We start from the raw sequence: 27918 nt of genomic DNA, 5'->3' as shown, positions 1-27918 counted from the left end.
CTCACTAAAACACAGCTAATAAAGACACTGGGCTTTCTGCACTAAGGTGTTGGGTAGACATGACAGTGCACTGTTTTTTTTAGAGCCTTGATCACATTTTCTCTTCGTTGCACATCAACAAGTGTCATCCAGATTTCCAAAACAAGCCTTTACTAAATGACAATGCTGCTTTGTCCACTGGCCGACCTCAGGAATGCTCTCTTTGTTTTTTCACTGGTGCTTCTCATGTGCCAATAATCAACATTAAAATCTTATTCTCACAGTTAGTTGCACACTATCAGCACAGATTTTCACTTTAAGGCTGCTTTCTTTGCTATTAGGAGAAAGTGCTAGCAGCACGCTGATATAACAATTACATTCCCTTGAGGACTGTTCCCTGTTTGTTTAGAGGGTGGGACATTGTTTACATCTTGATCCGGAATTGAGAAAAGATGGTGCCTTCCCTCTTTGTCAGGCCTGTGCCTCATTAATCTCACATGTGGCCTCTAATTCTACAGGCAGTATTTGTGAAAATTCACTCTCAAACACTTTTTCTTCTATAATTATTCTGGTTTTTGTTCCTGGCGTGATTCTCTGAGATGAGGCCTTTTTGAAGTTTTTGAGCCTGCTTGTTATATTCTGTTTGCTTTCATAATGAGGTAGTGTTTTATTGTGGACTTGCTTTTGGTCTCGTTCTGTGGAAGTGGAGCCATTCAAGCCCATACCTCTGTTAAAATTACATTTCTGCCTCCAATTAATGACATTAATGATGTGATTTGTACTTCTTAAACATTCTCACTCTGGCTTTTGTTATTATCCTCGCCCGGCATATGCCAGATCTATTCAGCTAAGTGACATCCAGCAGGCAGATGGGGTTCATGAGCGGTGTGTCCCAGTAGTAAATGTGTCACTTCCTTTTCTCTTCATTTGCTCAGTACTGTACCGAACTAATTGATGAATTGCACTTCTTTTCTGGCTTGTTTGGAACTTACTGGATTTAAGGGTAGATGTGGTCTGTGTTTTAGCATACACACACGTAGCCTGGTGACCCACCTTGTCACATTGTTGTCAGAAATGCCAGAGAGGATCAAATTAGACCCTGCCTGCATCATATGTTGCTGTTAACATTTGTTATGGAAACCTCGAGGTACCACACAGCAGTTGGTATGAGCATCACGTGTGCTGCTGGTGACAGTGCTCTTCATTAAGGGTTGTTTTGGAGATCGTAAATTCGCCTTTCATACTCCAACTTTGACTCATGAGGCTGGTTGGTTGACTCGCCCTCCATGTTTACCACCGTTGCTTAGCAACAGCAGTTTCAAGATACAGAAAAAGTCCTGAAGTTATGTTGATGACTTCATGAGTGATATGATATTCTCCAGCCGCTCATTCCAAATATTTTCAGACTAATTTTAGCTTTTAGAACAATGATGCAAGGACTCCTTTGTTTTAGGCTTTTTAAAAAATGATCATTTAGTGCATTCAGTATTTTGATTTTTTAATACCTGTCAATATCACTGCTTTACAAAACTGTGTGCAGGTGTTACTGATCAATTTGCAGTTTACATTAACAGAATTGTCACCCCTTTTTTGGCCTTAGAGCTTTAATGGTGTAATTTAAATGGCTGTGAAAAGTCATATGTGTGGTTAAATTAAGGTGAAAAGATTGTATGTGTGTGTGTGTGTGTGTGTGTGTTATGGGGGAGTGATGTTTCAACCATAGATCAAGAGGAGGAATTCGAATATGCGTGTGGGAGCGGCAGCAAAATATGTTATGTGTATGCGAGAGTATGTGCAGAGGGGATGAATGCTGTGGAGTCTTAATGGGGGGACCTCTTCCATACTCCATTTGTTGAGCAGGATTATGTCATCATAAAGTCTTTGAAAGGCTGCTGAGGAATCTCAGTAAATAATGGCAAGTAGTATATATACTGTTAGAAACTACTGTATTAAATGATACAATAAAAACTCATTATTTTGTCTAATAATTGTGTGAGCTTGTGGGAATAGAATGTAATTTTTTAGAGTAGATCTCTGCTTCAGTGGGTGGATAATACAGTACATTAATCTGATGTGTTGTCTGCTGGTTTAGAAGAGTGCATTTTTCAGTGGCACGATAACCCAGTGGCCTTAATCTTGCTCCATAACCACGGGGGGGGGGGGGGGGGGGCGAATTCCAGTGCTGATTTCCCACTTTTTATACCTTCGTTTTTGCCACACCCATGGATTTAAGCTGAAAGGGCCACAAAAATCTGTCAGACCCTTTCCAGACTATCTTTGAAACTGGTCACGGTCTGGTATTGAAGTGATATTTCTTATCGTTTAACAAGAAACGAGGATATTTTCTCCTCTAATCTATCTCACACCACGTGCAGGAGGAGAGTCATAGCAGTGTGAGAGGCCAGTTTCCTCCCTTTGGCCAAGTTAATCATACATGGGTGCTTTGGCATCAGGTAGCTGGAGTTGCAGGAACCTAAGCGTTCCCCTAAAAGGAAGCACAGAGACACACTTTACCCATCCTGACAGGATTTTTAAGTCCCTAATGCACGTGCTGTGGTACATGAGGATGACAGCTTTGCAGTATGTCGGATTGAGCACCCTACTCACAACAACGGCTGGTCAGGCCTTTGAATTGTTTGGCCTCCAATACACAACATGTCACATTGTCGCTCATTTTGTGAGTTCCTCGGCTCATCAGAGAGTGACCTAAACAGCAAAAGCATGCACACAATAATAATTTCATCTAACTACCTCATGTTTGCATTAAGGTTAATAGAGTTCTTTATGATTCATTTTCTCTCTCTCTCTCTTGCCAAGCCTGTGTGTGAAGGGTGCGGTCAGCCTGCGCAGCACCACCATGCAGCATGCATGCAGGGAGAAACCCTGCTCTTAATGGTGGAGAGATCTTAATATTCAAAAGTGTGGTTGCGCATCACCACAGTTACTGCTTGTTGACACAAGTGCAAAAAAGTCTTTTTGCTTTGATTGCAAATATTGTGTGCACACTGCCATGGGTGTGTCTGGATGATGCAAAAGTGGACTATATCTGAAAGACAGAATGCACTAAGTCAAACTGACGAAGGCAGAAATGTTATATTTGCCATGTCTGAAAAGGGCTTTAGATTTCATTCATGCCCTGCTGAGGCTGCAGTGGCTTAGTGCATCTGCCTCTGAGGGGATAATAACCTGATACCACCTGGCACTTCTGTGCCATACATGCGTGTCGCACATTTGTACTGTCCAACCACAGCATAGTCTTTAATAAGCCCTCAAGACATAACTTGACATCCATGCTGATTATTTAGCAGACTGCCTGTGGGCTTCATGCTTGAGTGTTGTAATATAAACTACAACATTTGACAACTATAGCCTGAAAAATATTTTTTTTTCTGTGCAGGAAGCATCATTAGAAGTATTTACACATCCAAATGTGACTTCATATGTTGTGAGATCAATGTCAGGGAAGACAGCTTTCAGTTAGAGAGTATGTCCAAAGCAAAGGGGGAGAACTGGAGGATAGTGTGTTTTAACTTACTGAGAAGGAGTTCTTGGCTGTGATAGGGTAGGAGGTTAGGGACTCGTTTTGAATAGGAGGCTAAAATGAAGTCAGCTGTTTGGAAGTAAATGAATGTCTTGTGAGATTTTGACAAGGAAGTAGGAACTCTATGAAATCCTAAATATAGCCAGTTAGGAACAGTTCCTCCTATTGTCTTGTTCAGCATTCCCAGCATGCCGTAACTGGATACATTAACTGTACATACAGTAGATGACACAGTGAGCATGAGCCGCCAAACCACTGCAGCAGCCCCTGTTACTGCTGCTTAGTTTATGCTGCAGATGTGGAGATTCTGCTGTGGAGTGCACTCATTCAAAAACAGCGAGTCTTTCATCTTTTCATCATCAAGTGTGTGTCTCTGGCTCTCTCTTTCCACTCCTCCTCAATTTTCTCCTTTTGTTCTTCATCAGTACTCCATCTTCATATCTCTGCCATGTTTTTTAATTTAAATTTTGCCTTTCAGTTTAGCATGCATGAAGACCTTATCTGTAGTCCCTCTAGTCTGGAGACCCACATAGCCTGCATATGTCATACTGTAGCGCTTCCTGGGCGTCCCCTCTTTGCGCTGCAGTATGGAGCGACTGGCCGGTGGAGGGGAACTGCCTGCTGCAGTCTCTGTGTGCTTTGATTAAGACCAAGTCTCAGTGTTGTAAGTGGCCCAGATTTAGATATAGGGTATGAACCCAGATGAGGCCCTCTTGCTTTTTGTTCTTCAACCACACTCTTCTGTCGTAAGAGCTAAAACACAGTTAATTCTTTATCTATTCCCCTTGATTTTCTATTATTCTGAAACTTAGAAATTAAAAAAAAACAGAGGCTATTTTTAAATGGATGCTGAGCACTCCATGGCCCTGCCGTTGTCGGTGACTCAGCTTAGTTTGTGTGAGAAACATTGGTGCAGTGTTTCAGTCTTCCCAAAGCTTCTGCTCTGTATTGGTTACTGTGTGAAGGTGATGCCCACCTTTGTGTCTGTGCCAGAAGACTTCTGCAGGAGTTATCTGCTGAATCTTGAAGGACTGGATTGTGGAGCATGCATTTCTTAATTAACCACACACCGTAGAGGCTGTACCTTACTGTAAGATGAGGACTGGTCCAATTAAGAGAATAATCCTGCATATGTTAGAACCATATATGCTACACTTTTGTCCTTAGTTCCGGGAGCTTGTAATGCACAGTGCAGCTTCCCCAAGCTGGCCTCTGTGTTAAGTCCACAGGCATAAGAGCTATTTATTCAGCAGAGTCAGTGGGACATTGAATCCTAAATCTCTTCCCTTCCTCACACTCCACTGGCCCAATTATGAACCCAATCACAGCACCAGCTCCCACCAGGAAAAGCAACAATGTGGAAATGAATGAGTGAGTGAGAAAATGATAGGAGTGAAAGAAGTCAAAGAAGGAATTTCAAAGAAAGAACTGAGGTTACACGTTTCTTTTTTTTTCAGAGCACTGTGGATATCAAGTTCTGACTGTGAAATTGTTTGCTAACTATGTTCATTTCTCTGTGTTTTTCTCTGTTTTTGGTTCATCTGCTGGGTTCCTACTATTTCCCCTCAATCTCACCAGGAAACAACCTAAGGTATGTATGTTTTATCTGTTTCTTTTTCTACAAAACAACCTGCTGACATCAACAGAGCTGAATTCCATTTATAGTGACTTCACAGATCATTCAGTAGCAGGATGCGGGACAAGCAGCGCTTCTCCCCCGAGGAGCTGAGAGACATCCTGCACAGTTCAGTCCACTGCTGTTTCTAGGGACATGACTGAGGGTGTTTTAGTAGTTTGGTTGGTCAGCAGGAGCCGGATAGATGTCCGTGTGAATGTGTCAGCGCTCTAAGATCTCGTGAACACCCACAAAGGCGTTACAATGAGAGAGGGATGAGCGCGGACACTGGGGCAGTGTGTGCGCACATTCAAAGCTGCATTGTTGGAGTGCACCCCCACTTTCCCCCCCCCTTGACAACACGCTGGTGACTAGCTCAGAGATGTTTCACACACCAGGGACGGGCTTTGTGCTCAGTACAGTCAGCCCCTGGCTGGACCAAGGGGAGCACTAGTCCGGGCCACGGGTGTGCATGGTCTCTGGGGCCTGTGAACCCGAGCTACCCTATAATACCTTTCAGCTAGACAAGCACGTGGTTGTCTGCTGAGCTATAGTGCCACTCAAATTCTCCCTGCCGTCTACTGGGGAAACAGACGCTGCAGTCCAATCACATTCGGACAGTTTTCATACTAGAAATGACAAAAAGGGCTTTGTGCGCCTCAGCTGCATCATTATTTGCACTGCTGATTAATAGTAATTGTCCAGTCTAAAACAATTTGTGGTGCAGTCACACCCTCAGGCCCGACAGAGACAGGCCAAAGGAGGCTGAAGCCCTAGTTACCAAACCAGCCTTAATTGAGAATGATGGCACTTTTGTTCCTTTGAATGGCACCCACTCACTTGTCTGAAGTCACAAGAGGAGGTCTTGCTTTCAAAGCATTCAGTGATCTCAGTGCTTCCCATGCTGACTGTGCAACCACTGCTTCCCTGGCCAGTGGCCCTTATTATGATTAAAGGTCAATTATTATGGGGTATTTGTGTAGAGAAAAGTGTTTTGGCAGAGCACTAAAGCCAGGAATTGTACCATTGACAGGACGGCAGCTACTCTTCTAACATCAGAAAAACACAAGCGAACAAAATATGTGGACTTTTTGGTCCTGACCAAGATAGGCTGCAATAATACAGATGTGGAAAAAAACATATGAACGATAATCCGAAAAAATCTGCAATGCATTTTTAAAATCCTGAATATAATGATTATAATTTTAAGCTTTTTATCCTAAATACAAGCTAGATGACTGCTTAAGCAACCAAAAATCTGCCTAAAAACTTCAAAAATCAGATCAAGACTGAAATGTTAATCTGATTTTAAAGGTTTAAGGCAAATGGAGGGAGAAGCATATATAAAGCTCCCATTACCGAGTTCAGGCCACACTTTTTGTCCTAGTGCTTCTTTCTTGAATCAACACAAATAACCTCTTTTCCATCGATGGAGAAAATGTTATGATATTATTTAGCATTACATTATCACAAATCTCAGGGTAATTTCCTTTGGCAATACAATATCTGTGGGCTGCATCTCCCAAACATCAGTGAAGTTCCTGCAGTAGCCCCTCCTATATTCGCTGATTTCAGTCTTTCCAACTCTTGGGTCCAGTGAGTACATGGTGCCATGACAACTGCAGTCTTTTTTGGGGGGGTTGTTTTTTTGTTGGAAATGTGTGGGAATGGTTCTGGATTGAGCGCTGGCACAGGTAATGCATTTCTAGAAATTAGGCAAATGAGGTGTTGCAACAGCAAACAAAAATATGTAATGGGTGACTTGCATTGCAGTTGCTTAAAGGATACATTTAAGAACGATACAGCAGATAAATATGGAGTCAAGTGCATAAACAGATACATTGTAAGAGGAGCTGTTCTGTCTGTGAGGGGCTGTTGACTAATGCTCTTTCCCCAGAAAGAGTATCCTCTCTGTGTGTTATGTATCCAGAGCACTTGCAGGTGCCTGGGTGATAGAAGGGCATGCTGCTGCAGAAGTCTGTGTTGTGGGACTTAGAGGGCTAAGACCCAGCCCGCACCAAGTGGAACAGCTATGCCTCTGTCTCCTTGGAGATGAGGGTCACTGAGTGCTGGAATTTCTTCTGGGGAGCGCTGACCCTGATTTATGAATTCGTTTAACTCCAGCCACTATGACAAAACAGCTGAGAGTGAATTTGTACAGACAGACATGATGCGGTCTTAACTAACATTACTTCGAACAATGCTCAGTTAGGATTCCTCTTACTCACTCAGACAAGCTCAGTCCTGCTGATTTACATGGTACTGCACATCAATCCTGTGAACCTTAGAAGACGATCACCACTAAGAGAGACTGGCTTATGTTGTACTATACATGCTTGGGCAAGTGTGTGTTTACACTCCCTGTGCTGTCGCCTCTGCAGGTGTTCGCATTTGACCACTGTTTCTGGTCCATGGATGAGTCCAACGTTCCCAAATATGCCGGTGAGTCACAAATGTGAAGGCTAGGGAAAAAAAACAGAAAAACAATCCTTTACTCAACCAGAGAGCTCAAATTATGTGCCACGCAAAGACCTGCTGCAGAGCTTTATGTTACCATTGCAAGGGCAAAGAAGCTCGCTGCATGATGGCAGGCTGTTTTTGCATCATGCAAATCAGAGTATAGTACAGGTGTATATGAAAATTAGCATTTTGAGTGAATGAATTAAAATCAACAAGGCAGTTGTGTTTGTATTGTCTGGACTCGTATGTCTGCTATAGTGGCATCACAGTTGTTCACACACATTTATCATTGTGTTTATGTATTTATCCACCACTGTTACACTGCCGTGCACCGGCTAACCCGGTAAAGTCGCTTTCTTCTTTCTCCTCAGCTGCAGTTTCTGTAACATCTTCATAAAAGAGATTATTACTGCCAGTGTGAGGCGGATTTACATAATAATTGAGGATACTTTGTGTTTGTCAAATAACTCTTGTTTAGCCGATGGAAATGTTAAGCTTACATCTCCTTTGTGCTGAACCGACAAGGCAATCTGTTCAGTTAAGGGCTGCCTCAAGGGCCCGAGCCAAGGCTTTATTTAGCTCATTAAACAGCTGGGCCATTGAGCAGGGGCATGACAGTGAGCAGCACAAGAGTTTTCTCTACACAGCTCTGCATTTTCCACATGACCAGACAGGAATCTGCCACCTTTCATGAATCTTATTCACTGTTTCGTGGCCCTTTGTGCCCCTTGTCACTCCATTTATAGAGTTTTTTTTTAGTACTAAGACAGCCAAACAGTATGTGTGATCATAGTGCTTATACAGTATAACTGTGTATTAACTCAGAGGCTGGATCCTTAAAAGGACGTGGCCTCTGACCCTGTGTGACACAATTATTCCTCTGTTTACCATAATCTCCATGGTGACCGTGTCTTTCTCTGAAAGGTCAAGAGGTGGTGTTCAAGTGCCTTGGAGAGGGGATACTTGAAAATGCATTCCAGGGATATAACGCCTGCATATTTGCTTACGGACAAACAGGTAACTGAATGACTTCATTTCCTCCCTCGCCCTGAAAGCACATTAGCTATTTTTTCCTGCTTCCTGTCTTAGAGGGACACACCTGCACGCTCATCAGTTAGAAGAAAGAAAGAAGACAAATCCGATATAATCATCTGGTTGAAGCAACATCCTGCAAGCAGCACATGAGTGATGACGACACTTCTGGACAGTCTTAGTTTAACTTAGATCACAAATCGTAAATAATGATGTGAAGTGATTTGAAATGAATTAAGAAGTTTCACTTTTAACGTGCTCCCATCACCTTTAATTTTTAGTGCTAATAAGCAAATGTTAGCATGCTAACATGCTAAAGGAAATCCATTGTACACCCAGTATATGCAAATGTGCAAGCACAAATGTGGCCTGACACAGCTGCTGGCACAGCTGGAGACTCATTCTTTACATGTTCGTTTTTTGCAACACGATGATGATGGCAATTATTCTCCAGATGTACTTGTGGCCATAGCAGAGACTACACTTAACTAACTCGCTTTCTGAAGTTGGCAACTTATGTGTGACTCTGTTGTGCATCCAGGCTCAGGCAAGTCCTTTTCCATGATGGGCAATGGAGAGCAGCCAGGCTTAATTCCTCGACTCTGCTGCTCGTTGTTTGAGAGGGTCCACAGGGAGACAAACGAAGGCCATTCTTTTAAGGTGGAAGTTTCCTACATGGAGATCTACAATGAGAAAGTCCGTGACCTTCTGGATCCCAAAGGGTGAGTTTGATGTTTGCTTTTAAAAATACACATGTTCCAGCTCACCGAAGCAGCTTTCGGACCTGGGGGCGACAAGACGCAGCTGTTTTCACAAACTATGGAGTTGTTTTCTCGTTCTCTTCAGTCTCTCCAGCTCAAGTAGAGAGTGATCTGTCCGTTAGCTCGCATTGTCTTCTGGTTTGTGTCTCTTTTTATAGCTCTGTTGTGTCTAGTACCCAGGATGGGGGGGATGGCGATAGAATGATGTGAGTAGGAAGCTCAACCCAGTTATTTCCTGCAGAACAGCAGCCAGTGTCGTCCTCTGACAGTGCTGCTTTCTTCGCCTCTGTGGTGTGATGTGGGTTGGCAGACAGACTGCTAAGAAGGGTGAGCTGTGAATGGGGATGTTTCGGGGAGATCTGGTAGTAAAGCCGTGAGCGAGAGAGCGGTCAGAGCTGCTGCGAGCCGAGCGCCAGAAACAGACTACAGTGCAGCGCTCTGTGAGTTGCAGATGTCAAAAGATGCAGCTTCCTGTCACGTATATAGTAACCTCCAGATGCTCTTGATCTTGCATCCTAATTTACTCTGTCAGTTATAGGAATAAACGTTAGCTGTAGTACTGTATAAAGCAGGGGTGGGTTAGACCACTGACAGACAGACATCTTCAAACCAAGTCTGATGTATCAAGATGGTGAGAAAATGGCACTAAGACAAAGCTGAAATCTTCCAAGCAATCTGTTTACAATAATAAATGTGATTAAACCGGTTGCCATCTCCATCAAAGGTGCGGAGCTATACAGGAGTCAAGGGTGGACGTGATTTGGTTGTGTGTCTGAAGAAGAAAGTGAATATTGCACATACTAATTTGACTAGCCTTAATCCTAAGATATTGTTACGCTCATGTTAATGGACAAATGTTATGCAGTAGTGACTACAGAGTTTGCCTTGCATGTTCTCACTGCTAAAAACAGACATGCAGAGATGTTTTCATTGTGTACTGGTCTTTGTGTAGAAATATAGCTAAAAAGCCTGAAACACTGGAGCCCACTCTGCTCACTGTAAAAAGGAAAACAAGACCTATCCTTGTATCTGTCTCCTGTTGGGATCTTCCATGTGACGCGCTGTGAATTTCAGTTCAGCTGTGTTTCGCTAAAATACCAGTATTATTGTGCAGCAGGAGTATGTGGGGCTCAGCTCTAAACACTCAGAGTAGTCCTCAGAGTAAAGAACAACAGGATAGAAACAAAGTTTTAGCTCCTATCTTTAAGCTCTCCACCCCTGCCAATTATGCACTTGTTCTGATAACATCTCCCCTTCTCTTTCCAGATAAATAAACCATCCTAGCAACTATCACACACACACTGGGTGCAACATAGGGCATGCTTTTTGGTGTTAAATGTAGCGCAATTTACAGTAAGGTGCCTGCCACAAAAGAAGAGCATCTCTGAACACACAGCACGTCAAACCTTGAAGCAGATGGCCCACAAACGCAAAAGACCACACAGAATTCAGATCATCTCAAACTGGTTTTGTGAACATGACTTCACTTTACTCATATAACCTCCATAGTCACCAGATCTCAATTCAGTAGAGCACCTTTGGGATGCGGTGGAACGGGAGATTCAAATCCCGCATTTTAAAGTCAATGTGGGCTGAACATCCCTGAAGTTGAATCATAGGTAGATTGTTGAATCTATGCCATTAAGCATAGATAAGAGGGGGTCCAGCAAGCAAGTTCTTAATAAAGTGTCCAGTGAGTTTACACTGCTGATGATTCCCCATGGTGTATGCCTTAAACAAGAAAAATCCACACCTGTGTGTATTTTTGTTTGGCCTTGCTCTCAACCTGTTGTGAACCCATCTCTACTGGTGTGCCAATGTGGGAATGTTACCACAAACACCAGATTTAAAGCACTGCTGCATTGTGAATCACAGGAAATCTATTTGGTGCTGATAAGCTTAATCAAAATGACGTATTATTCCCTTTGAAAAAGCTTTGATTCTTATAAATGTTCATGTATATGTTACAGTTCCATACTACAGCTTGTATGTATTTAATAAAAGATTTTAAGTTTCTTCAGAGTGCTTCTTTGTTCTCTTTTACTCATTGTGTTGCCTTCTCTATTTTTTGAAGGAGCCGACAGTCCCTGAAAGTTCGGGAACACAAAGTCTTTGGTCCGTATGTGGACGGTCTGTCTCAGCTGGCTGTGACCAGCTTTGAGGTGAGTCTTTCACCCGTCTGTCATCATGCCGCGACCAGAAATGAGGCGATATCCACCCTCTATCAGAGCCACATAAACATGATTTATAACATCCAGAAGAAATTACTTTGTATCTTCAGTCGCCAAACCACTGATTTACATTTGGAATAACCTCGCTGTGTAAAACCTTCCCAAGCGCAGAGACTCCAGTGACACATATTCCTGATGTGGGATGTAGTCATGGGGTTTTGTGTAGTGCGTATGCCAAGCCTTGGCAGGCCCTTCCATAATTACGTTTAAACACCTCCGCCCTGCTCCTCTGCGCTCTGCTCTGCCTGATATTAGTCCAATGGATTTCCCACAGCTTTGGCCCTCTCTCAGTTGTGACCCAATTAAATGAAGTGGCATACAGCCAGATGTGCACATCTATCACAACTATCATTTTAAAGATTTAGCCACCGAAATGTGCTCAAAGCCTGAGCAAGAAAAACACTTTAAATAGTTCTGCTGTCCTTCCTCTTTTTTGTTTTTTTTAGGACATTGAGGTGTTGATGTCAGAGGGGAACAAATCTCGCACAGTTGCAGCCACCAACATGAATGAGGAGAGCAGCCGATCACACGCCGTCTTCAGTATCATTGTCACGCAAACGCTCTATGATCTACAGTCTGGAGTAAGTCTTTTTGTTTTTTCTTATTTCACACACGTTTACAATCATTTTTTTCACAAGGACAAACATTTGTTTATTAATTAAATATATTTGTCTGGGCACACTGTGACTGTCAACAGAATTCAGGGGAGAAAGTGAGCAAAATGAGTCTGGTTGACCTGGCAGGAAGTGAACGTGTGTCGAAGACTGGAGCTGCTGGGGAGAGACTCAAAGAAGGAAGCAATATAAACAAGTGAGAACATTTTTATTTTGTATATGAGCTGTATATAAAGTCCAATCATTTATCAGGTTAAATGTATCTTTGTTTGGTTTTTAGGTCTCTCACCACATTAGGATGTGTGATTTCTGCTTTGGCTGATCAGTCTGCAGGAAAGGGGAAGCCCAAGTTTGTGCCTTACAGAGACTCAGTGCTCACCTGGCTACTGAAGGTTTGACCCACGTTCTGTTTGGGTTGTTCTTTTGTAACTTGTCATGAAAGTCTATTTTAACAGCTTCTTGTGATTTTTTTTTTTTTAAACTCAGGACAACCTTGGCGGAAACAGCAAGACCGCCATGATAGCAACGGTGAGTCCAGCTGCTGATAATTATGAGGAGACTTTGTCCACTCTACGTTACGCCGACAGGGCCAAGAGAATCGTCAACCATGCCGTTGTGAATGAAGACCCCAACGCTCGGATCATCAGAGAGCTCAGGGAAGAGGTGGAGAAGCTGAAAGTTCAGCTCTCTCAGGCCGAGGTGAGAAGAGAGGTTGAACCACAGATGCTGTTCAATTAGGAATAAATTATGCCAGACATCTGACTCTGACTTATTCTCCTTTTTTTACATTTTTTTTATTCCCATCAGTCCATGAAGGCTCCTGAGCTGAAGGAGAAACTGCAGGAGTCTGAGAAACTCATCCAAGAGATGACAGTCACCTGGGAGGAGAAGCTAAGAAAGACAGAGGAGATTGCCACTGTAAACTCCTTACTCATGAAAACTGTGAAACCTCAACTCTAATTTAGTGTGTTTATATGAACAGCTACATTGTTATTATCCATGTTCTCAGGAGCGTCAGAAGCAGTTGGAAAGCATGGGCATCTCCTTGGAAACGTCTGGGATTAAAGTGGGTGAAGACAAGTGTTTCCTGGTCAATCTGAATGCTGATCCTGCCCTAAATGAGCTGCTGGTCTACTACCTGAAGGTAATGCTGTTTTTGCAATGTCATTTTTTCCCAAGCTCAGCTCCTCAGTCAAGCCGTTTTTTTTAATAAAGCAAATTTAAGCACAACAGGCACTATCCGAGGTGATGCACAGAAATCAATAAAACAATTAGGAGGCAGTAATTTAAAAACAATAAGGAACGTAATTAACATAATTAAAATCAATCTCTAGTGTTTACAGAAACACACAGTCGTAAATTAGACCTAAAGTAAAAAGGTTCATAAGACAAGATAAGTTTTTAAGTTTAAGTCTGAGAGTTAGGCAACTGCAAAAGATCAGTTAGCTGTAAGAGCTAGTTTGGTGTTTAGAGTTAAGTCACCAGTCGAGTCACCTGGTCTTGCACTGAGCATGTAAAATTGTAACATGACGAATAGTTACTTAGAGATATGCTGATGCAAGCACTTATAAGTGAACAAAATTTAAAAATGAATCCTAATCAATGCTAAGATAGATGAAATGCATTCATGTGTCTGTCTACCAGTCAGGGGTCGAGCAGCTGCATTTTAGACCAACTGCATTCATGATAATAGTGCCTTGCAAAAGCTGACATAAAAAACAAACTGCAGGAATCCAGTCTGGGCGTGATAAAAGCATGGATATCCTTGCCAAGGTTGTTTAAAAAAAGAAACTAAAAGCTAAAAGGGCACAGATTTAATCTGCAAATCTAATTTCAGAAAGGAATCAATGAAAGCACCGAGGTTCTTTACAGCAGGTTTACAATATGATGCTAGAGGACCAAGACCCAAAGTATCTGTTGATATTATCACACTGGATTATATACTACTCAACAATTTCTTTGCTTAATGCAAATATAGCATACAGCTTGTTTTTAACAGTGAGTCTAATTAGTTTAAACACATAGCCTGGATCTGCCCTGTTACTTAAGTTTAAGAGTCTCTTAGAAAAAAAGATAGAGATTATTCACACTGCATTGCCGTATTGCATTTCTGTGATTATCCCAGTGATTTTAAATATTAAATTTAAACTGATTTAAATTTCTAAAGTTCCAAGAGGACATTTTTAATAAAAAAATAAAGTTTTACAGACATATATTTGTATGATTTTTTTGGGGGGTTTAGAAAATCGAGTGCCTAATGTTAAAGTGAGACTTAAGTATACAGTTGGTAAATGGACTGGTTCTTTTATTTGTGATGTCAGTGTTAGCATTTTGATAGCTAATGAGCTAATGTGGCTAATATCATGGTTAGCATTGATGAAATGCTCCCAGACCAGAGCTGGGGACACAGCTGGTTACTGTGTTTTCATGTCATCTTATGTCCTATAGTGAAACCTAATCACTTGTCCTTTATTAATTCTCTGTGAATTAACTTTCAGAATTATAGAGCAAGATGTTCCTATGATGTTTATTATAATCACTGTAGCGTTTTGCTCATAGTGACTGCAAAAGACCAGAACGCCTATATGGTGGGAAACAAGCCAAAAAGATCCCCTTGTACTCTTCATTAGTTGCCACAAAGACCCAGTTAGTCACTTATTCAGTCACTCGCTAATACTGCAGTTTACTATTTAAGCACTCACAGTGAGTCTCTTCATGCGCCACATACCACAGCAGTAATATTTAGCACTGACAGAGGCCCTGAAACACACACTGAAGCACACATGTTGTCGTGAGAGAAGTTCAGTAAGAGCAGGTCTGGACTTTGAAGTGGAACAGCCAGCCGTCTAGTTGGATGTGTGAGCGCTGAGGCATGTGAGACAGCAATCTGCACAGCTTACAGAACAACAGGCCTTTGTCTAGTTCCTGCAGGCCAGCCTGGCATATCAGTGTGGAATGACTATGGTAATGTGAAATAGGTTCGTTCGCTGCAGGGTACGACATCCTTTAGAAGCTAGGATGTTTGTTTTACAACGCCCCCTCGGCACACATGTTTTTTTGCTTAGGCCTGATTTTTCTTTATGTCTAGTTGTCATTTTCCCAAATTCGTATTCTTGTGTTTATTGTTTTTTTCACTACTTTAGTTCAAATCAGTTCAGTAGATAAAAGGTAGCAGCCTTTTGTGGTTATGGCCAGAACATTTGGATAAGAAGGGTGAGATGTGATTACATCCTGATCTGCCAATGTAGTTTCCCTAATCTTTCCTGCACCTGTGTGTAGGAGCACACGCGTGTGGGTGCAGACACATCTCAGGACATCCAGCTCTTTGGGATCGGGATACAGCCAGAGCACTGCGTCCTGGAGGTGTGCCCAGATGGTGATGTCACCCTGATGCCAGTAGGGAATGCCAGGTGAGCTGTCGTGCAACTTATTCCAACATACTAAGTGTCTGTGTTTCTGTCTGTGATCTGCGCTCTTGGATGACTGGACCTCAGAGTTTCACATGACCTCACTGCACAGGAATCTCATGATCTGAGCCCCTCACTTTGATATCAGATGCATGTCTCCCTCCCCCTAAAAAACCATTGTTCCTACTCGATTAGCCTGCTTCTTCCCCTTGAAAACCTGAAGGTTACAATACAATTCTTCAACAATAAAATATAAATGTATGTTCTCTGCAGGACCTGTGTGAATGGAACTATGATTGATTCATTAGTACACTTGTGGCATGGAGACCGTATCTTATGGGGAAATAATCACTTCTTCAGGTATGAGTCCTTTGTTTTTGTTGCCACATTCAAGCGTGTGAACAGCTATGAAGTCACTGACTGGATATTTGCGCTGCTTTCCAGGATCAATCTGCCTAAACGAAAGCGGCGGGACCGTTTGAAGGAGCTGGAGAGAGCATCTCCCAGAGAGAGCTTTGTCGAGGCAGACATCGAGACAGCCAGCGAGGCCTCTTCTGAGCAAGACTACACTTATGAGTTTGCCCAGATGGAGGTCATAATGAAGACTCTTGGAAACAATGGTATGATTGGGACCATGTACATATTTTATGAACTGCCAGCTCATTCCAGAAACTCTGACTGTATCCTAACATCCTTTTAAAATACCATTCCTGTATTACTGGGTTTAATCCTCTGAATAAAGGGAAAAAAAGTATTTCTCTATTTGACTTACAGTATCCATGTGTAATGCCACAAATAATGAAGTTATTCTCAGAAGAAAAACAGTTTCTAGCAGCTCATGAATATTAATTCAGTGAGTGTTCATGAGTAGAACAGTAGTTTAATCTGTGATGATACTGATAATAACTAATATTTGCATTTCTGTTGAGTAACTTCACATTGCAGTTGTTCTTTGTCTTGATCATGGCTACATGCCTAAATGCACTGAGCTGCTGCCGTGTGATTGATTGATTGGATATTTATGTTAACAAGCAGCTGAAACAGAGCGGTGTAGCTAACAACAGACAGTGAGTGCATGTTTTTAATAAGTTTTTAATTGCAATACATACAATTAATTGTTTTTAATTGTATGTAGACCCCATGCAGAATGTGGTCCAGGTGTTGGAAAAGCAGTATCTGGAGGAGAAGCGTACGGCCCTGGAGGAGCAAAGGATGATGTACGAAAGAGAGCTGGAGTCGCTGCGGCAACAGCTGTCTCCAGAGAAAACCTCACAGCATCACCGCAGCAGCAGCGACCGCCTCACGTTCTCAACGCACGCACCGCACGGCAAGCTGCGACTGTGGACGGAGGAGCGGTTAGTGTAGCTCGCACACACATATGATGCCTCATACATATAAAATATATAGGCATGCTACTTAAGATGTTGACATCAAAATTATAAATACGTAGCCACAGATGAAACTAGTATATAATAATTTAGATGTATATTTTTTTCTACTTTTACATACTTGTTGCCCACACAAATACAAACTATAGTGCACAATTTTCTCTACCATAAAAATGCCAAAAGAAGTCAAATCTGAGTGGAAGGAATTAATGATTCTTTTACTCACTCAGGACACGAGAAGATCAAACTCTATAAAATGCGTCTCTGTGTATTTGTTTCTTTGTGACAGGGATGAGCTTTTTCGCCAGAGCCTTTCCCGACTCAGAGAGCAGGTTGTCAAAGCCAACACTTTGGTGCGAGAAGCCAACTTTTTGGCAGAGGAGATGAACAAACTCACCGATTATCAGGTCACCCTTCAGATTCCTGCAGCCAACCTCAGCGCCAACCGTAAGGTCAGACTGCTGAACCTTTTTGAAACGATTACACTTCATTCGGTTATTTCAGTGTTTTGGTCGGTTAAGCTTAGGGTTAGGGAGGATGTGAATATCTTGTAATCTGATCTAAAATGTGACACTTTAATGTAGCGTGGCGCTATCGTGAGCGAGCCAGCCATTCAGGTGCGGAGGAAAGGGAAGGGGACCCAGGTTTGGACCATTGAAAAGCTGGAGAACAAACTTGTAGACATGAGAGACCACTACAGAGACTGGAAAGAGGGCACAGAGGAAACGGTGAGTAACAAAGGACCAGAGACAGGAAAAAATGAGTAAGGAAGCGGGAAAGTAATTAAAAGTATGTTCTTTTGTTTTCCTTTGTATAGTATAACAAAGCAAGCAGTAAGCACTGTGATCCTTTCTACGAGGCGCAAGAGAACCACAACCTGATTGGGGTGGCCAACATTTTTCTCGAGTGCCTTTTCCATGATGTCAAGCTGCAGTACGCTGTCCCCATCATCAGCCAGCAGGGAGAGGTAAGGGCACACTGTAGACTTGCTGTCTGTGACGTCAGTCATTGTGTTCGTGAATTCCCCTTTTGAAGCCCTGATTTTATTATTTTACTAGTTAATGCTTAATAAAATGAAGATATGGTACTAGATCACACACTTCTCATGTGGGCTGTTAGTACAATTAGTCTTATTCTTTTAGTCCTTATATATTTAAAAGCTTTTCATGATTCACAGTACTTTTATGTCCATATGAAAAGATATAGACCAACAAAAATCAGCATACTGGTTAAAATGAATAAAAAATGGCCAATTTTCTCTGGATACATGGATTAGTTCTCAAACGGTTTAGGTTTTGTCCCACTCCTTCTGCTTGTATGTACAGGTAGCAGGCAGGCTGCACGTTGAGCTGATGCGAGTGAGTGGAGCTGTACCAGAGCGCCTGTGTAGTGGGGACGACTCTTCGGAGAACTCCAGTGAAAATAGTTGCTACGAGGTCATGGACACCAACGGAGAGATCGTCCACATGGCCAAAAGGCTCACCTGCAGGGTACGAGTGAACCATCAGTGGATTTTAACCAAAGATTTCAAAACGGATCTGTGCAGGCGGTGCACGGCGAGATTTCAGTTCTAAAAAAACATCAAAGTCTTCAATCTTCATCCTGTCTTCGCTGCTGTAGGTGCGGATCAGGGATGCCACAGGACTGCCGCTCAACCTGTCCAACTTTGTCTTCTGTCAGTACATGTTCTGGGAGCATGGTGAGCCCACTGTGGCTCCTCCCATGGTCAGCCCAGATAGACCATCCCCTCGAAGCCCAGATGCTCAGTTCACGGTCCAGTTTGATCACTGCAAGGTTGGAAAAATGAGCTGCTCGTTGTTTCATTCGAGGTTTTTTTTAATGCCTTGTTTCGGAGACATTTTACATTCTTGCAACTTTTGTTAGTAACTTTCATCTTCTCTACCCCAAACTCTTTTCCCAGGACTACGTTGTGCACGTGACAGATGAGTTTTTAGAGTTTATATCAGATGGAGCGCTGGCCATAGAAGTGTGGGGTCATCGCTGTGCTGGGAATGGTCGTTCTCTCTGGGAGTTGGATGCACTGGAAGCCAAGACCCAGACGCTCCGGGACAGGTCGGATGCATCACATGTTGCACTGACATTTTTGCACTTCTATAAAATTGATTCTAATCCCAGCTGTTACATGTTCAAGGTGGAGCGACGTGTCTCGCCGGATCGAGCTGTGGATCGCCATCCAAGAGCTTAATGAGCAGGGAGAGTATGCATCTGTGGAGCTGCAACCTGGGAAAGACATCAGCACAGGAGGAGTCTTCCAACTCCGACAGGTCAGAGAAAAACTATGAAGGAGGTTTCCTTCAGGTCGGGCTGGCTGCTTTAGACTAAACACACATTTAAGAGGATAAAAATTAATTATGTGATTATGATTTCTTTCAAACAGGGTCACTCCAGGAGACTGCAGGTGTCCGTGAAACCGGTCCAGAACTCAGGCACTCTGCCCTTGCTGGTGGAGGCTGTTCTGTCTGTCTCTATTGGGTGTGTGTCGGCTCGCTCCACCAAACTACAGAGACCGCTCGACAGCTACCAGGTCTGCAAAATGCACATGTTTGCGTTTTTCCACATGCACACAAATGGACTTTGACTATGAGCCTATTGTGCTGGCTTCATTAGGATGGTAATTTGCCTTTAGATGTTTCTGTATCAAAACAGGAAGATGTTCTGGGGAACATTCTACTTGTTTCATACCACAAAGACACAATATTACACCAATTCAGCCAAACTATGTTTAGTCTTTCTCAGCTTTCATGCCTAGACTGGTCCATCCTGGTAGCTGGCAGCCAGCATAGAGTTGGTCAAGAAAATAAAGACTTGTTAGTGTCGCAGTTCTGTTGTGGGGTATAGAAAGGGGCTGCTTGTTAATTCAGTAGTCACAGAATCCCTTTTTTTTTTTTCAAATTAACTATGAAATTGACAATTCTTGTTATAAATATAACTATTTACTCAAAAAAGTATGTGAGCATGGATGTAAACGTCACTGAAATTCACAGTAAGCTAGATGAGAAACAACTGGTTTCATCTGACGTGTCAAGTGAAGGCCTTTACTGCTTCTCCACATCTGACTCAGTGTGTTCTCTCCTGCCAGAGAGAGGTGGAAGACGATATGGATAGTTATCAGGTACCCTTCGAGTCTCCTGCTGCTGCTGCTCACCCTTTAGTTCACACTGCAGCATGAAGGACACCAACCGATGTGATCACGTGTTTGTGACTAGGCCTTGTGCTGAGGGCATGAGAGGCAGGAGGTCCCTGCCGACTAAAGAAGCGCTTTATTAAACAGCATCTGCATCAGCTGCACACGTGGATGTATTCTGATGTGTTGTGATTACCAGTCGCACCAACAACTCTTTGGCATCTCCTAGAATAAAAACGAACAAATTACAGGTTCACCCTGAGCTTCCGGGAGCAGCATGTCTGCCAGAATCTTGTCCCACCTTCTCTTGCCTTTCCCCTCAGGTTTTGCGCACTAATGCTACTGTTTGCTTGTCACTACTGAAGAGCTGCAGAAGTAATACGCCTCAATTAATCACTTGGGCATTGCATGGCTGCATGATTTACAGTACTTTGCATTGTGAGAGTGTGCTGATTGCAGAAGCGTAACATGATTGGCTCTGAGGTATTTCGGGGATTGGGGATGTTGCAGAGGGGAATCTACTCTCTGCTGCTCTGTCAGAGAAATACTTCCATGTATTCAGGTAGGACTTTGGGGACCTTTGGCTGCGTGCGAGGAGGTGCATGCAAACGAGTGTGAATGATGAGTGCGATTGCAAAAGGGGGATAAGGAGAGCTTTTGTGTATGTGTTTATTTAGTGAAATCACATTTGTTTTATAGCCAGAATTGGAGAGCTTAAGACTTTTACTTTTTAACATCTTGGGTTTGGTAAAGCTGTTACTTTTCCAAAGTATTAGCTGGGGGTGTTTGGGAGCAGTTACAGTATTCCCTCAGAGAAATCAGCCCAGTGCACGCTCATCATCCACTGGTAACAATTCACTCTGCCCTGTAGCAGAACCTTTGCTTCACTGAGCCAGCTGGCATTAATTCAGCTCTTTGTTTGGTTCCAGGAAGAGGATCTCAACTGTGTTAGAGAGCGCTGGTCAGATGCACTAATCAAACGTCGGGAGTATCTTGACGAACAAATCAAGAAAATCATCAACAAACAGGGTGGGTTTTAGGCCCTGATCACAAGATTGCTCATTTTTTTAAACATTTCTTTTTTAACTTCTATCCTTCTCACTGCATGTAGAGAAGTCAGAGGAGGACATTGAGCGTGAAGCTCGGCTGGTGGAGCAGTGGGTCGGGCTGACTGAAGAGAGAAATGCAGTGCTGGTACCTGCACCTGGTAGTGGCATCCCGGGAGCTCCTGCAGACTGGTGAAAACAAGCAAAACAAAACATTCAGAAATGAAAACTTCTTGTTGCCTTTTATTTAATTTTATTTTTGAACCAATACCCTGTTGTTCAACTGCTTGTAGGACTCCACCTGCAGGAATGGAAGCTCACATTCCTGTACTCTTCCTGGATTTAAATGGTAAGGCAGACACATACTTTACTTCACAGACTCCTCGCTGGCTTCACAAATGCAAACGGCCTTCTTTTTGTACGCCACCAGCGGATAATCTGACAGTGAACGAGCAGCTGACCGGCCCACATGCTGCAGGCGTTAACTCTATACTGCCCAAAGAGCACGGCAGCCAGTTCTTCTATCTACCTATCATTAGGCACAGTGATGAGGAGGTAAGTAACAACGGTTACTTTACTGCCCTCTCCTGGTCAAAAATACTTGAGTTGAATCATAGACAAAAAAAAAGATTAAAGTGTTTCCAATTTGGTTTCTCTTGGCAACTCAGAGACTCTATGGAGGCCCAAAACTGTCAAAAAATAAAAATAATAATAATAATGATGCATTATTATTCTTTTGCCTTTTCCCTTTACTTACTTAGAGAAGCTCACAGATATCCAATAGTGTAATGAATGTACTGTAAGTAAGTCAACTCTGTAGAGTATTTTTGTTAAACATATAAATTTGTGTGTCTTTGGTTTTACTATGGCTCCATGTTAAATTATCTTCATTTGCTAAATTGCTGCTATAAAGTTTTTCTCCTCACATAATTGCACAAATTGACACATAAAATCAGAATCAGAATCAGAATCAGAATACTTTATTGATCCCTGGGGGAAATTATTTTTTGTTACAGTGCTCTATTTTAAACCAACATTAAGACAAGACAGACAATACACTAACTAAGAATAGTACAATATATACATACATACATACATACATACATACATACATACATACATAAGTCACTTATAAATAAATATTTGGAAAAGAAACATGTGTAGCTGTAGCAGCAAACAGTGTGTTAAGTGGATGCGTTGTACAGGGAGATGGCCACAGGCAGGAATGATTTCCTGTGTCGTTCAGTGGTGCTTTTCGGTAATCTCAGTCTCTCACTGAACGAGCTCCTGTGACTGACCAACATGTCATGGAGTGGGTGGGAGGTGTTATCCAACATTGTCTTTATCTTGGACAGCATCCGCCTCTCCGACACCACCTTGAGGGAGTCCAGCTCCATCCCCACAACATTGCTGGCCTTACGGATCAGTTTATTAAGTCTGTTGGCATCTGCGACCCTCAGCCTGCTCCCCCAGCATGCAACAGCATAGAGGATCGCACTGGCCACAACAGACTCATAGAAAATCCTCAGCATTTTCTGGCAGATGTTGAAGGACCTCAGTCGCCTCAAAAAATAGAGACGACTCTGGCCCTTCCTGTAAAGTGCTGTGGTGTTTTTAGCCCAGTCCAGTTTATTGTCAATGTGTACTCCAAGGTATTTATAGTCCTCCACAATGTCAACACTGACCCCCTGGATTGAAACAGGGGTCAAGTGTTTCCTGGTCTTCCTGAAGTCCACGATCAGTTCCTTGGTCTTTGCCACGTTGAGCTGCAGATGATTCTGCTCACACCACGTGACAAAGGAGTCGACCACAGCCCGGTACTCTGTCTCAAGGGTTTTAGGGCAACTTTTTTCCTACAATTATGTGTGCCTAATTGGATGGGTTGCAGCATGTGTGGTAGGAAGTAATTAAATGAAATTAATCTTTATTCCTTTTTGTGTGATGTTGAGCAGGACTAACCCTACAGTAATCGTTGCGCTAAATGCTGTCTAAATGGTAATTAGACAAACCCAGAGCTACGGTCCACGTATGCCATCGTAATCCATGTGTCTCCCTGTGCTGTCACAAAACCACTGCCACACATTCTTTCTATAGATAAATGTGAAATTAAATAAATTAAACACAAGTTTGAAATTTCATTAGGTGTCAGCAGTGTGCTCCTGGGATTCATCCATTCATGATTCTGTTCACCTCAACCGGGTCACGTCGCCAAATGAACGCATCTACCTGATCATTAAAGCCACGGTGCAGCTCAGCCACCCTGCCTCCATGGAGCTGGTGCTCCGCAAGAGGATTGCTGTCAACATCTACAACAAACAGGTTAATACTTGAAACTCTAGATGTAACCAAAGGAGGTTAGCCCAAAGAACATATTAGGCTTACAGATGTCTGTCATGTTTTAATGATCAACATAATTTGAATATTTTTTTTCTTACAGAGTTTCACTCAGAGCCTCAAGAGAAGAATGTCGCTAAAGAACATGCTTTACTCCTGCAGTGTGACTTATGAGATAGTTTCCAACATACCAAAGGTATGTTGGAAACTCTGCTTCTGTTTTATCAGTGTTTGGAGTTTAACTTCTCTTTCTAAGCTTCCTTCCTTTTTTTTTCTTCCAGGCTTCGGAGGAGCCAGAGGAGAGGGAAACCTTGGCTCTCATGGCTGCTCGTGGGGACAGCGAGGAGACTCAGGATGGAGAAACTTACATAGAAAAATACACCCGGGGAGTTCTGGAGGTGGAGAACATCCTTAGCCTGGAGAGGCTACGACAGGTAACCTACGCAGTAACACAATCTAATTTAGTAAAAAATGTAATTTAGTGTACATCATAATCATTAATTATTTAGGGATGATGTATAGAGATAAATTTGCCTTTGTTTAATGGTCTCTGCAGGCTGTGACAGTGAAGGAATCACTCGCTGCCAAGGGGAGACACTTAAGGAGGAGTATCAGCACACCAAATGTACAGCAAGTAATTAAAGAAATCACTCACTGCATGTCCTGCTGGCCATATGGAAATAACTTGACTATAAAATTATACACATAATTTTACTGTCCTATTTCTTGTTCTCCAGTCTTTATGTAGTAAAACAGACCTGACTGGTTGTGAAGATGAAGACTGTAAGGTGCGTCGGGCTTCTTGTTCAACGTTTTCTGTAACTGTCATGCAAGAGTACATTTGTGTGATGACTGTGGTCTGTTGTGACTGTAATCACAGGATCACTGTGACCGTGTGGACAGCACCAACTGTAATCCACAGGACGGCTCCCTTTGTACCACACCCATTAAAAAGGAGAGCTCAGGTAACCTCAGAAAAAGCACGTGTGTGGAAGCGTTCCGTTCTGACTTAGAGTTAACACCGAATGTTCCCATACAGGGTTGGTTCCAGACAGTTCGACCTTTTTTATTGCCAGCCCCTTTAAAGTCCTCTCCCCACAACCTCCTAAATTCCTCAAGTCTCTTCTTCCTGTCAAAGAGGAAAACAAGGCCAAGAAAGTTCTTGAGGCCCGGCCGCTGCTGGGACACGAGGTAAGGAGGATGGAGCTGAAATCACTCTAAATGGGTGGTGTTCATTTCTGTGGGGTTTTTTTTTTGCATGTTGCTCCTTTTGCCATTGCACTTTTCTTCCAGTTCCACATTTCCATTTTGTCAGATCACTGTCGGAATTTCACCACATCAAGTTACACTTTCAAAACATGTTTAGTATAACGACGCTGACAAAAAACACAAATTGTCCGAAGCTGCGTGATGACATAATTCACTTTGTTGTTGTCACTTTATTGAGCAGAAGGTGCGTGACACATAGGAGCATGACTTCAACTTGACTAAGCTGTGCTGTGTTATGTCTCATTTTATTTGTGGAAGTTGAATTTCCGGATATTTTTGTCACTGTTTCGATCATTTAAACTAACACTGCACATTTGTTTTCTTGAAGTGGACTAAGAGAGGTGTAAGGACTGAGGTTATATCAGGAATACTGTGGTTCGCAGATAGAAGTTTCTACAAACCCAGTTACAAAGATTTTTGGATGCTGTGTAAAATGCAAATACAAGCAGAATGTGATGATTTGCAAATCTTATAAGACCATATTTTATTCACAATAGCAAAAAATAAAAACCATCAAGTATTTAAACTAAGAAATTCACCATTTTCAGAAAAAATAAGTTGGGATGGGTATCTCCTCTTTGCTTAGCTACAATAAGTAAATGGCTGGGAACCAGAGAGACCAATTGTTGGACTTCTGTGGAGAGGACTGTATATAACCTTCAGCGCTGATAGTCCCTTTAAAGGTACCAATCCCATAGGCGCTGATTCACCCCCATACCACGAGACACGCTGGCTTATGAACTCAGCACTGAAAACAAGTCAGCTGTTGCCGTTCCTTTTTAATCCAGAGGATGCAGAGTCCATGTTTTCCAAACATGGTCTATTTTAAGTGATCTTTGTCCCAGAGAGACAGCAGTGTTTCTGGACCATGTTCACATATGGCTTCTTTTTGCAAGATAGAGCTTTAACATCCATTTGTGGATGGCACAGGGAGCTGTGTTCCTCAGCCCATGCAGTGATTTCTGTGACATGCCTGTTTTTAAAGCAGTGCTGCCTTAGAGAGCATCCAATGCTGATTTTCAACCTTGTCTTTTTTGCATAGATTTTTCCAGATTCTCTGAATCCTTTGGTTGTATTGTGTACTGTAGATGAAGAAATGTTTAAAGTTGCTGCCTTTAAATTCAAAATGAGCTAATTTTTGTCATGCAATAGTAAAATCCCTCAGATTAAACATTTGACATGGGTTGGTTTTTTTTTTTTTGTTCTACTATGAATAAAATATGAGTTTAATGAGATTTGTAAATCATTGGAATCTGTTTTTATTTACATTTTTCAGTTCCAACTTTTTCAGAATTAGGTTTTTAACAATCAGCATAAAAGTTCTGAATGTATAAATGCAGGAGTACATAAATAGCAGTAGTCTGTTTAAAATGGTCTTATGCATGTATTAAGTGTGAGCAAGTGCTTAAGATTATACTTGTTCACGGGGCATGAGAAAACGAGTGCAAGAAACTACACAGGCTAACTGCTCACCAGTGTTCTCTAATAAAAAGTACTGTCCCTCGTCCTTAGTGCACTTCAAGCATTGTTTTTGTGAAATGTTAAACTGCATGGCACTAATGATATAACTGGCCTGCCCAGCTCCATGCATGCTGTGTGTGTGAAGTGTGTGCTGTTGTTCTGACCCATCTGCAGAGCATGCGCTCATGTGTGGACAGCCCTGCACTGCTCCCCCCTCCCTGCCCCTGGCGCCGACCCAGGGCAGGCAGCGAGGGCCACTGCAAGCCTTCCACCTCCACCTCCACCCCCACCTCCACTCCCACCAGCAGACAGCTCAGCCACACACTGCCACACACTGCTGTAAGTGTTACACTCTCCACTGAGGGTTACTCTAGGAGTTTTGCACAGACATAACACATGCTGACGTAACAAGTAGTCGGTGTGCTGTAAGTATCGCACTCACAACTATACACTTGTCCTTTTGCTGGGCAGATAATCCGTGAACTGACAGCATTTACAACAAGAGTCATCTTCATTGGCTCAGTAATAACATAGCATTAGTCAGGAAAGCTAGTTAGAAATAATAGTATTTAGGTTGCTACTAACCTGGTAGAAAAAAAAGTGTTTATATCAGTTCAATACTTTGGTTAAAATATGTAATACTGTGATATTAATGGGGTAATACTTTTGATTATAATGCAATACATGCAACACATCTAATACATGCATAGAAAATATTAAGATTAATAGCATAGTAGCAGTTTAAATGCTACTATGAGCCCCAGATTACCATCAAAATCACAAGCTGAAATAAGTTATGACCAAATTTTAATACTTAGGTAGCTGAAAAAGCAGAGCTTCATGGGTTTTATGGGTTGGCACAAATATATGTTTTTGGAGAAAATATTATGATATAGTATAGTATAATTTCTAAACAGCCGCATTCAAATATTCAGTGAAATGCAAAAATATACTATTATACTGTACATTTTTTTGGCTTTGCCTGTGTAAACCAGGAAAATGGATTTAAAATCAAACAACCAAGAGAAAACCGAAATGCAGGCTTTCAGCTTTAATTTAAATTAAAAATAAATTTTAACTAACTATTTAGGAATTACAGCCATTTTCATATACATCTATTTCCTCAAAATTAGTTTGTTAATTGACTGAAAAGTAGTTTCATGTTTAAAGGAGGGTAATTGTGTGATTTCAACACAAACTGAGCAGACATAATATCAGTTGTTGAAACTGGATTTTATAGCTTTTCATTGTCATCATCCCCAAAGAAACGTCAGTGTAATTCAGGGAGGTCATCATTAGGCTTACAAACTAAATAAATTTATCAGAGAGAAAAACTTTTGGAATGGCCAAATGATTACCATTGTTAAAAAAGATCTCAACAGGATCTAAATACCTGGGAGACCACGGAAGACAGCTAAAGTGCAAGACCACAGGATTATTGTTGTCAAAGTCTCTAATCAGGAGACACCTTCATAAATGTATATACAAAGGGTTTGCAAAACAGCAAAACACTAAAGAACCAGAAGGTCAGATCAGACATGTCTAACATCTAAAAGAGCCTGTGCAGATCTGAAAAATTCCTCTGGTCTGAAGAAACTACAATAAACTTTTACCAGAATGATGGGAGGGTGAAAG

General features: G+C 42.1%; 1 protein-coding gene across 4 annotated transcripts in view; it reads left to right on the top strand.

Moving 5' to 3' along the window:
- The window catches only part of kif13a (kinesin family member 13A), a 38228-nt gene that overhangs the window by 4523 nt on the left and 5787 nt on the right, over window positions 1-27918 (top strand). Inside the window, exons 3-38 of one of the 4 annotated variants that reach the window (XM_082550896.1) lie at window positions 5099-5111; window positions 7517-7577; window positions 8520-8612; window positions 9169-9349; window positions 11463-11550; window positions 12066-12200; window positions 12317-12429; window positions 12514-12625; window positions 12720-12932; window positions 13041-13151; window positions 13243-13377; window positions 15513-15643; window positions 15914-16000; window positions 16085-16260; window positions 16776-16995; window positions 17318-17480; window positions 17613-17756; window positions 17846-17995; window positions 18354-18518; window positions 18649-18822; window positions 18950-19101; window positions 19181-19313; window positions 19427-19573; window positions 20129-20161; window positions 21103-21202; window positions 21285-21411; window positions 21513-21568; window positions 21650-21774; window positions 23362-23538; window positions 23657-23749; window positions 23835-23987; window positions 24110-24178; window positions 24291-24341; window positions 24434-24518; window positions 24593-24744; window positions 26458-26622. In XM_082550896.1, coding sequence (XP_082407022.1) covers window positions 5099-5111; window positions 7517-7577; window positions 8520-8612; window positions 9169-9349; window positions 11463-11550; window positions 12066-12200; window positions 12317-12429; window positions 12514-12625; window positions 12720-12932; window positions 13041-13151; window positions 13243-13377; window positions 15513-15643; window positions 15914-16000; window positions 16085-16260; window positions 16776-16995; window positions 17318-17480; window positions 17613-17756; window positions 17846-17995; window positions 18354-18518; window positions 18649-18822; window positions 18950-19101; window positions 19181-19313; window positions 19427-19573; window positions 20129-20161; window positions 21103-21202; window positions 21285-21411; window positions 21513-21568; window positions 21650-21774; window positions 23362-23538; window positions 23657-23749; window positions 23835-23987; window positions 24110-24178; window positions 24291-24341; window positions 24434-24518; window positions 24593-24744; window positions 26458-26622 — 4483 coding nt within the window. Of the gene's footprint in view, window positions 1-5098; window positions 5112-7516; window positions 7578-8519; window positions 8613-9168; window positions 9350-11462; window positions 11551-12065; window positions 12201-12316; window positions 12430-12513; window positions 12626-12719; window positions 12933-13040; window positions 13152-13242; window positions 13378-15512; window positions 15644-15913; window positions 16001-16084; window positions 16261-16775; window positions 16996-17317; window positions 17481-17612; window positions 17757-17845; window positions 17996-18353; window positions 18519-18648; window positions 18823-18949; window positions 19102-19180; window positions 19314-19426; window positions 19574-20128; window positions 20162-21102; window positions 21203-21284; window positions 21412-21512; window positions 21569-21649; window positions 21775-23361; window positions 23539-23656; window positions 23750-23834; window positions 23988-24109; window positions 24188-24290; window positions 24342-24433; window positions 24519-24592; window positions 24745-26457; window positions 26623-27918 lie in introns of all 4 variants that reach the window. The other 3 variants (XM_082550895.1, XM_082550897.1, XM_082550898.1) reach the window with 3 other exon arrangements.

This window comes from Aulonocara stuartgranti, assembly GCF_965226115.1.
Source record: "Aulonocara stuartgranti genome assembly, chromosome: 11".
Taxonomy (NCBI): Eukaryota; Metazoa; Chordata; class Actinopteri; order Cichliformes; family Cichlidae; genus Aulonocara; species Aulonocara stuartgranti.
The sequence above is the reverse complement of the archived record's forward strand: the minus strand, read 5'-3'. Positions and strand labels throughout refer to the sequence as shown.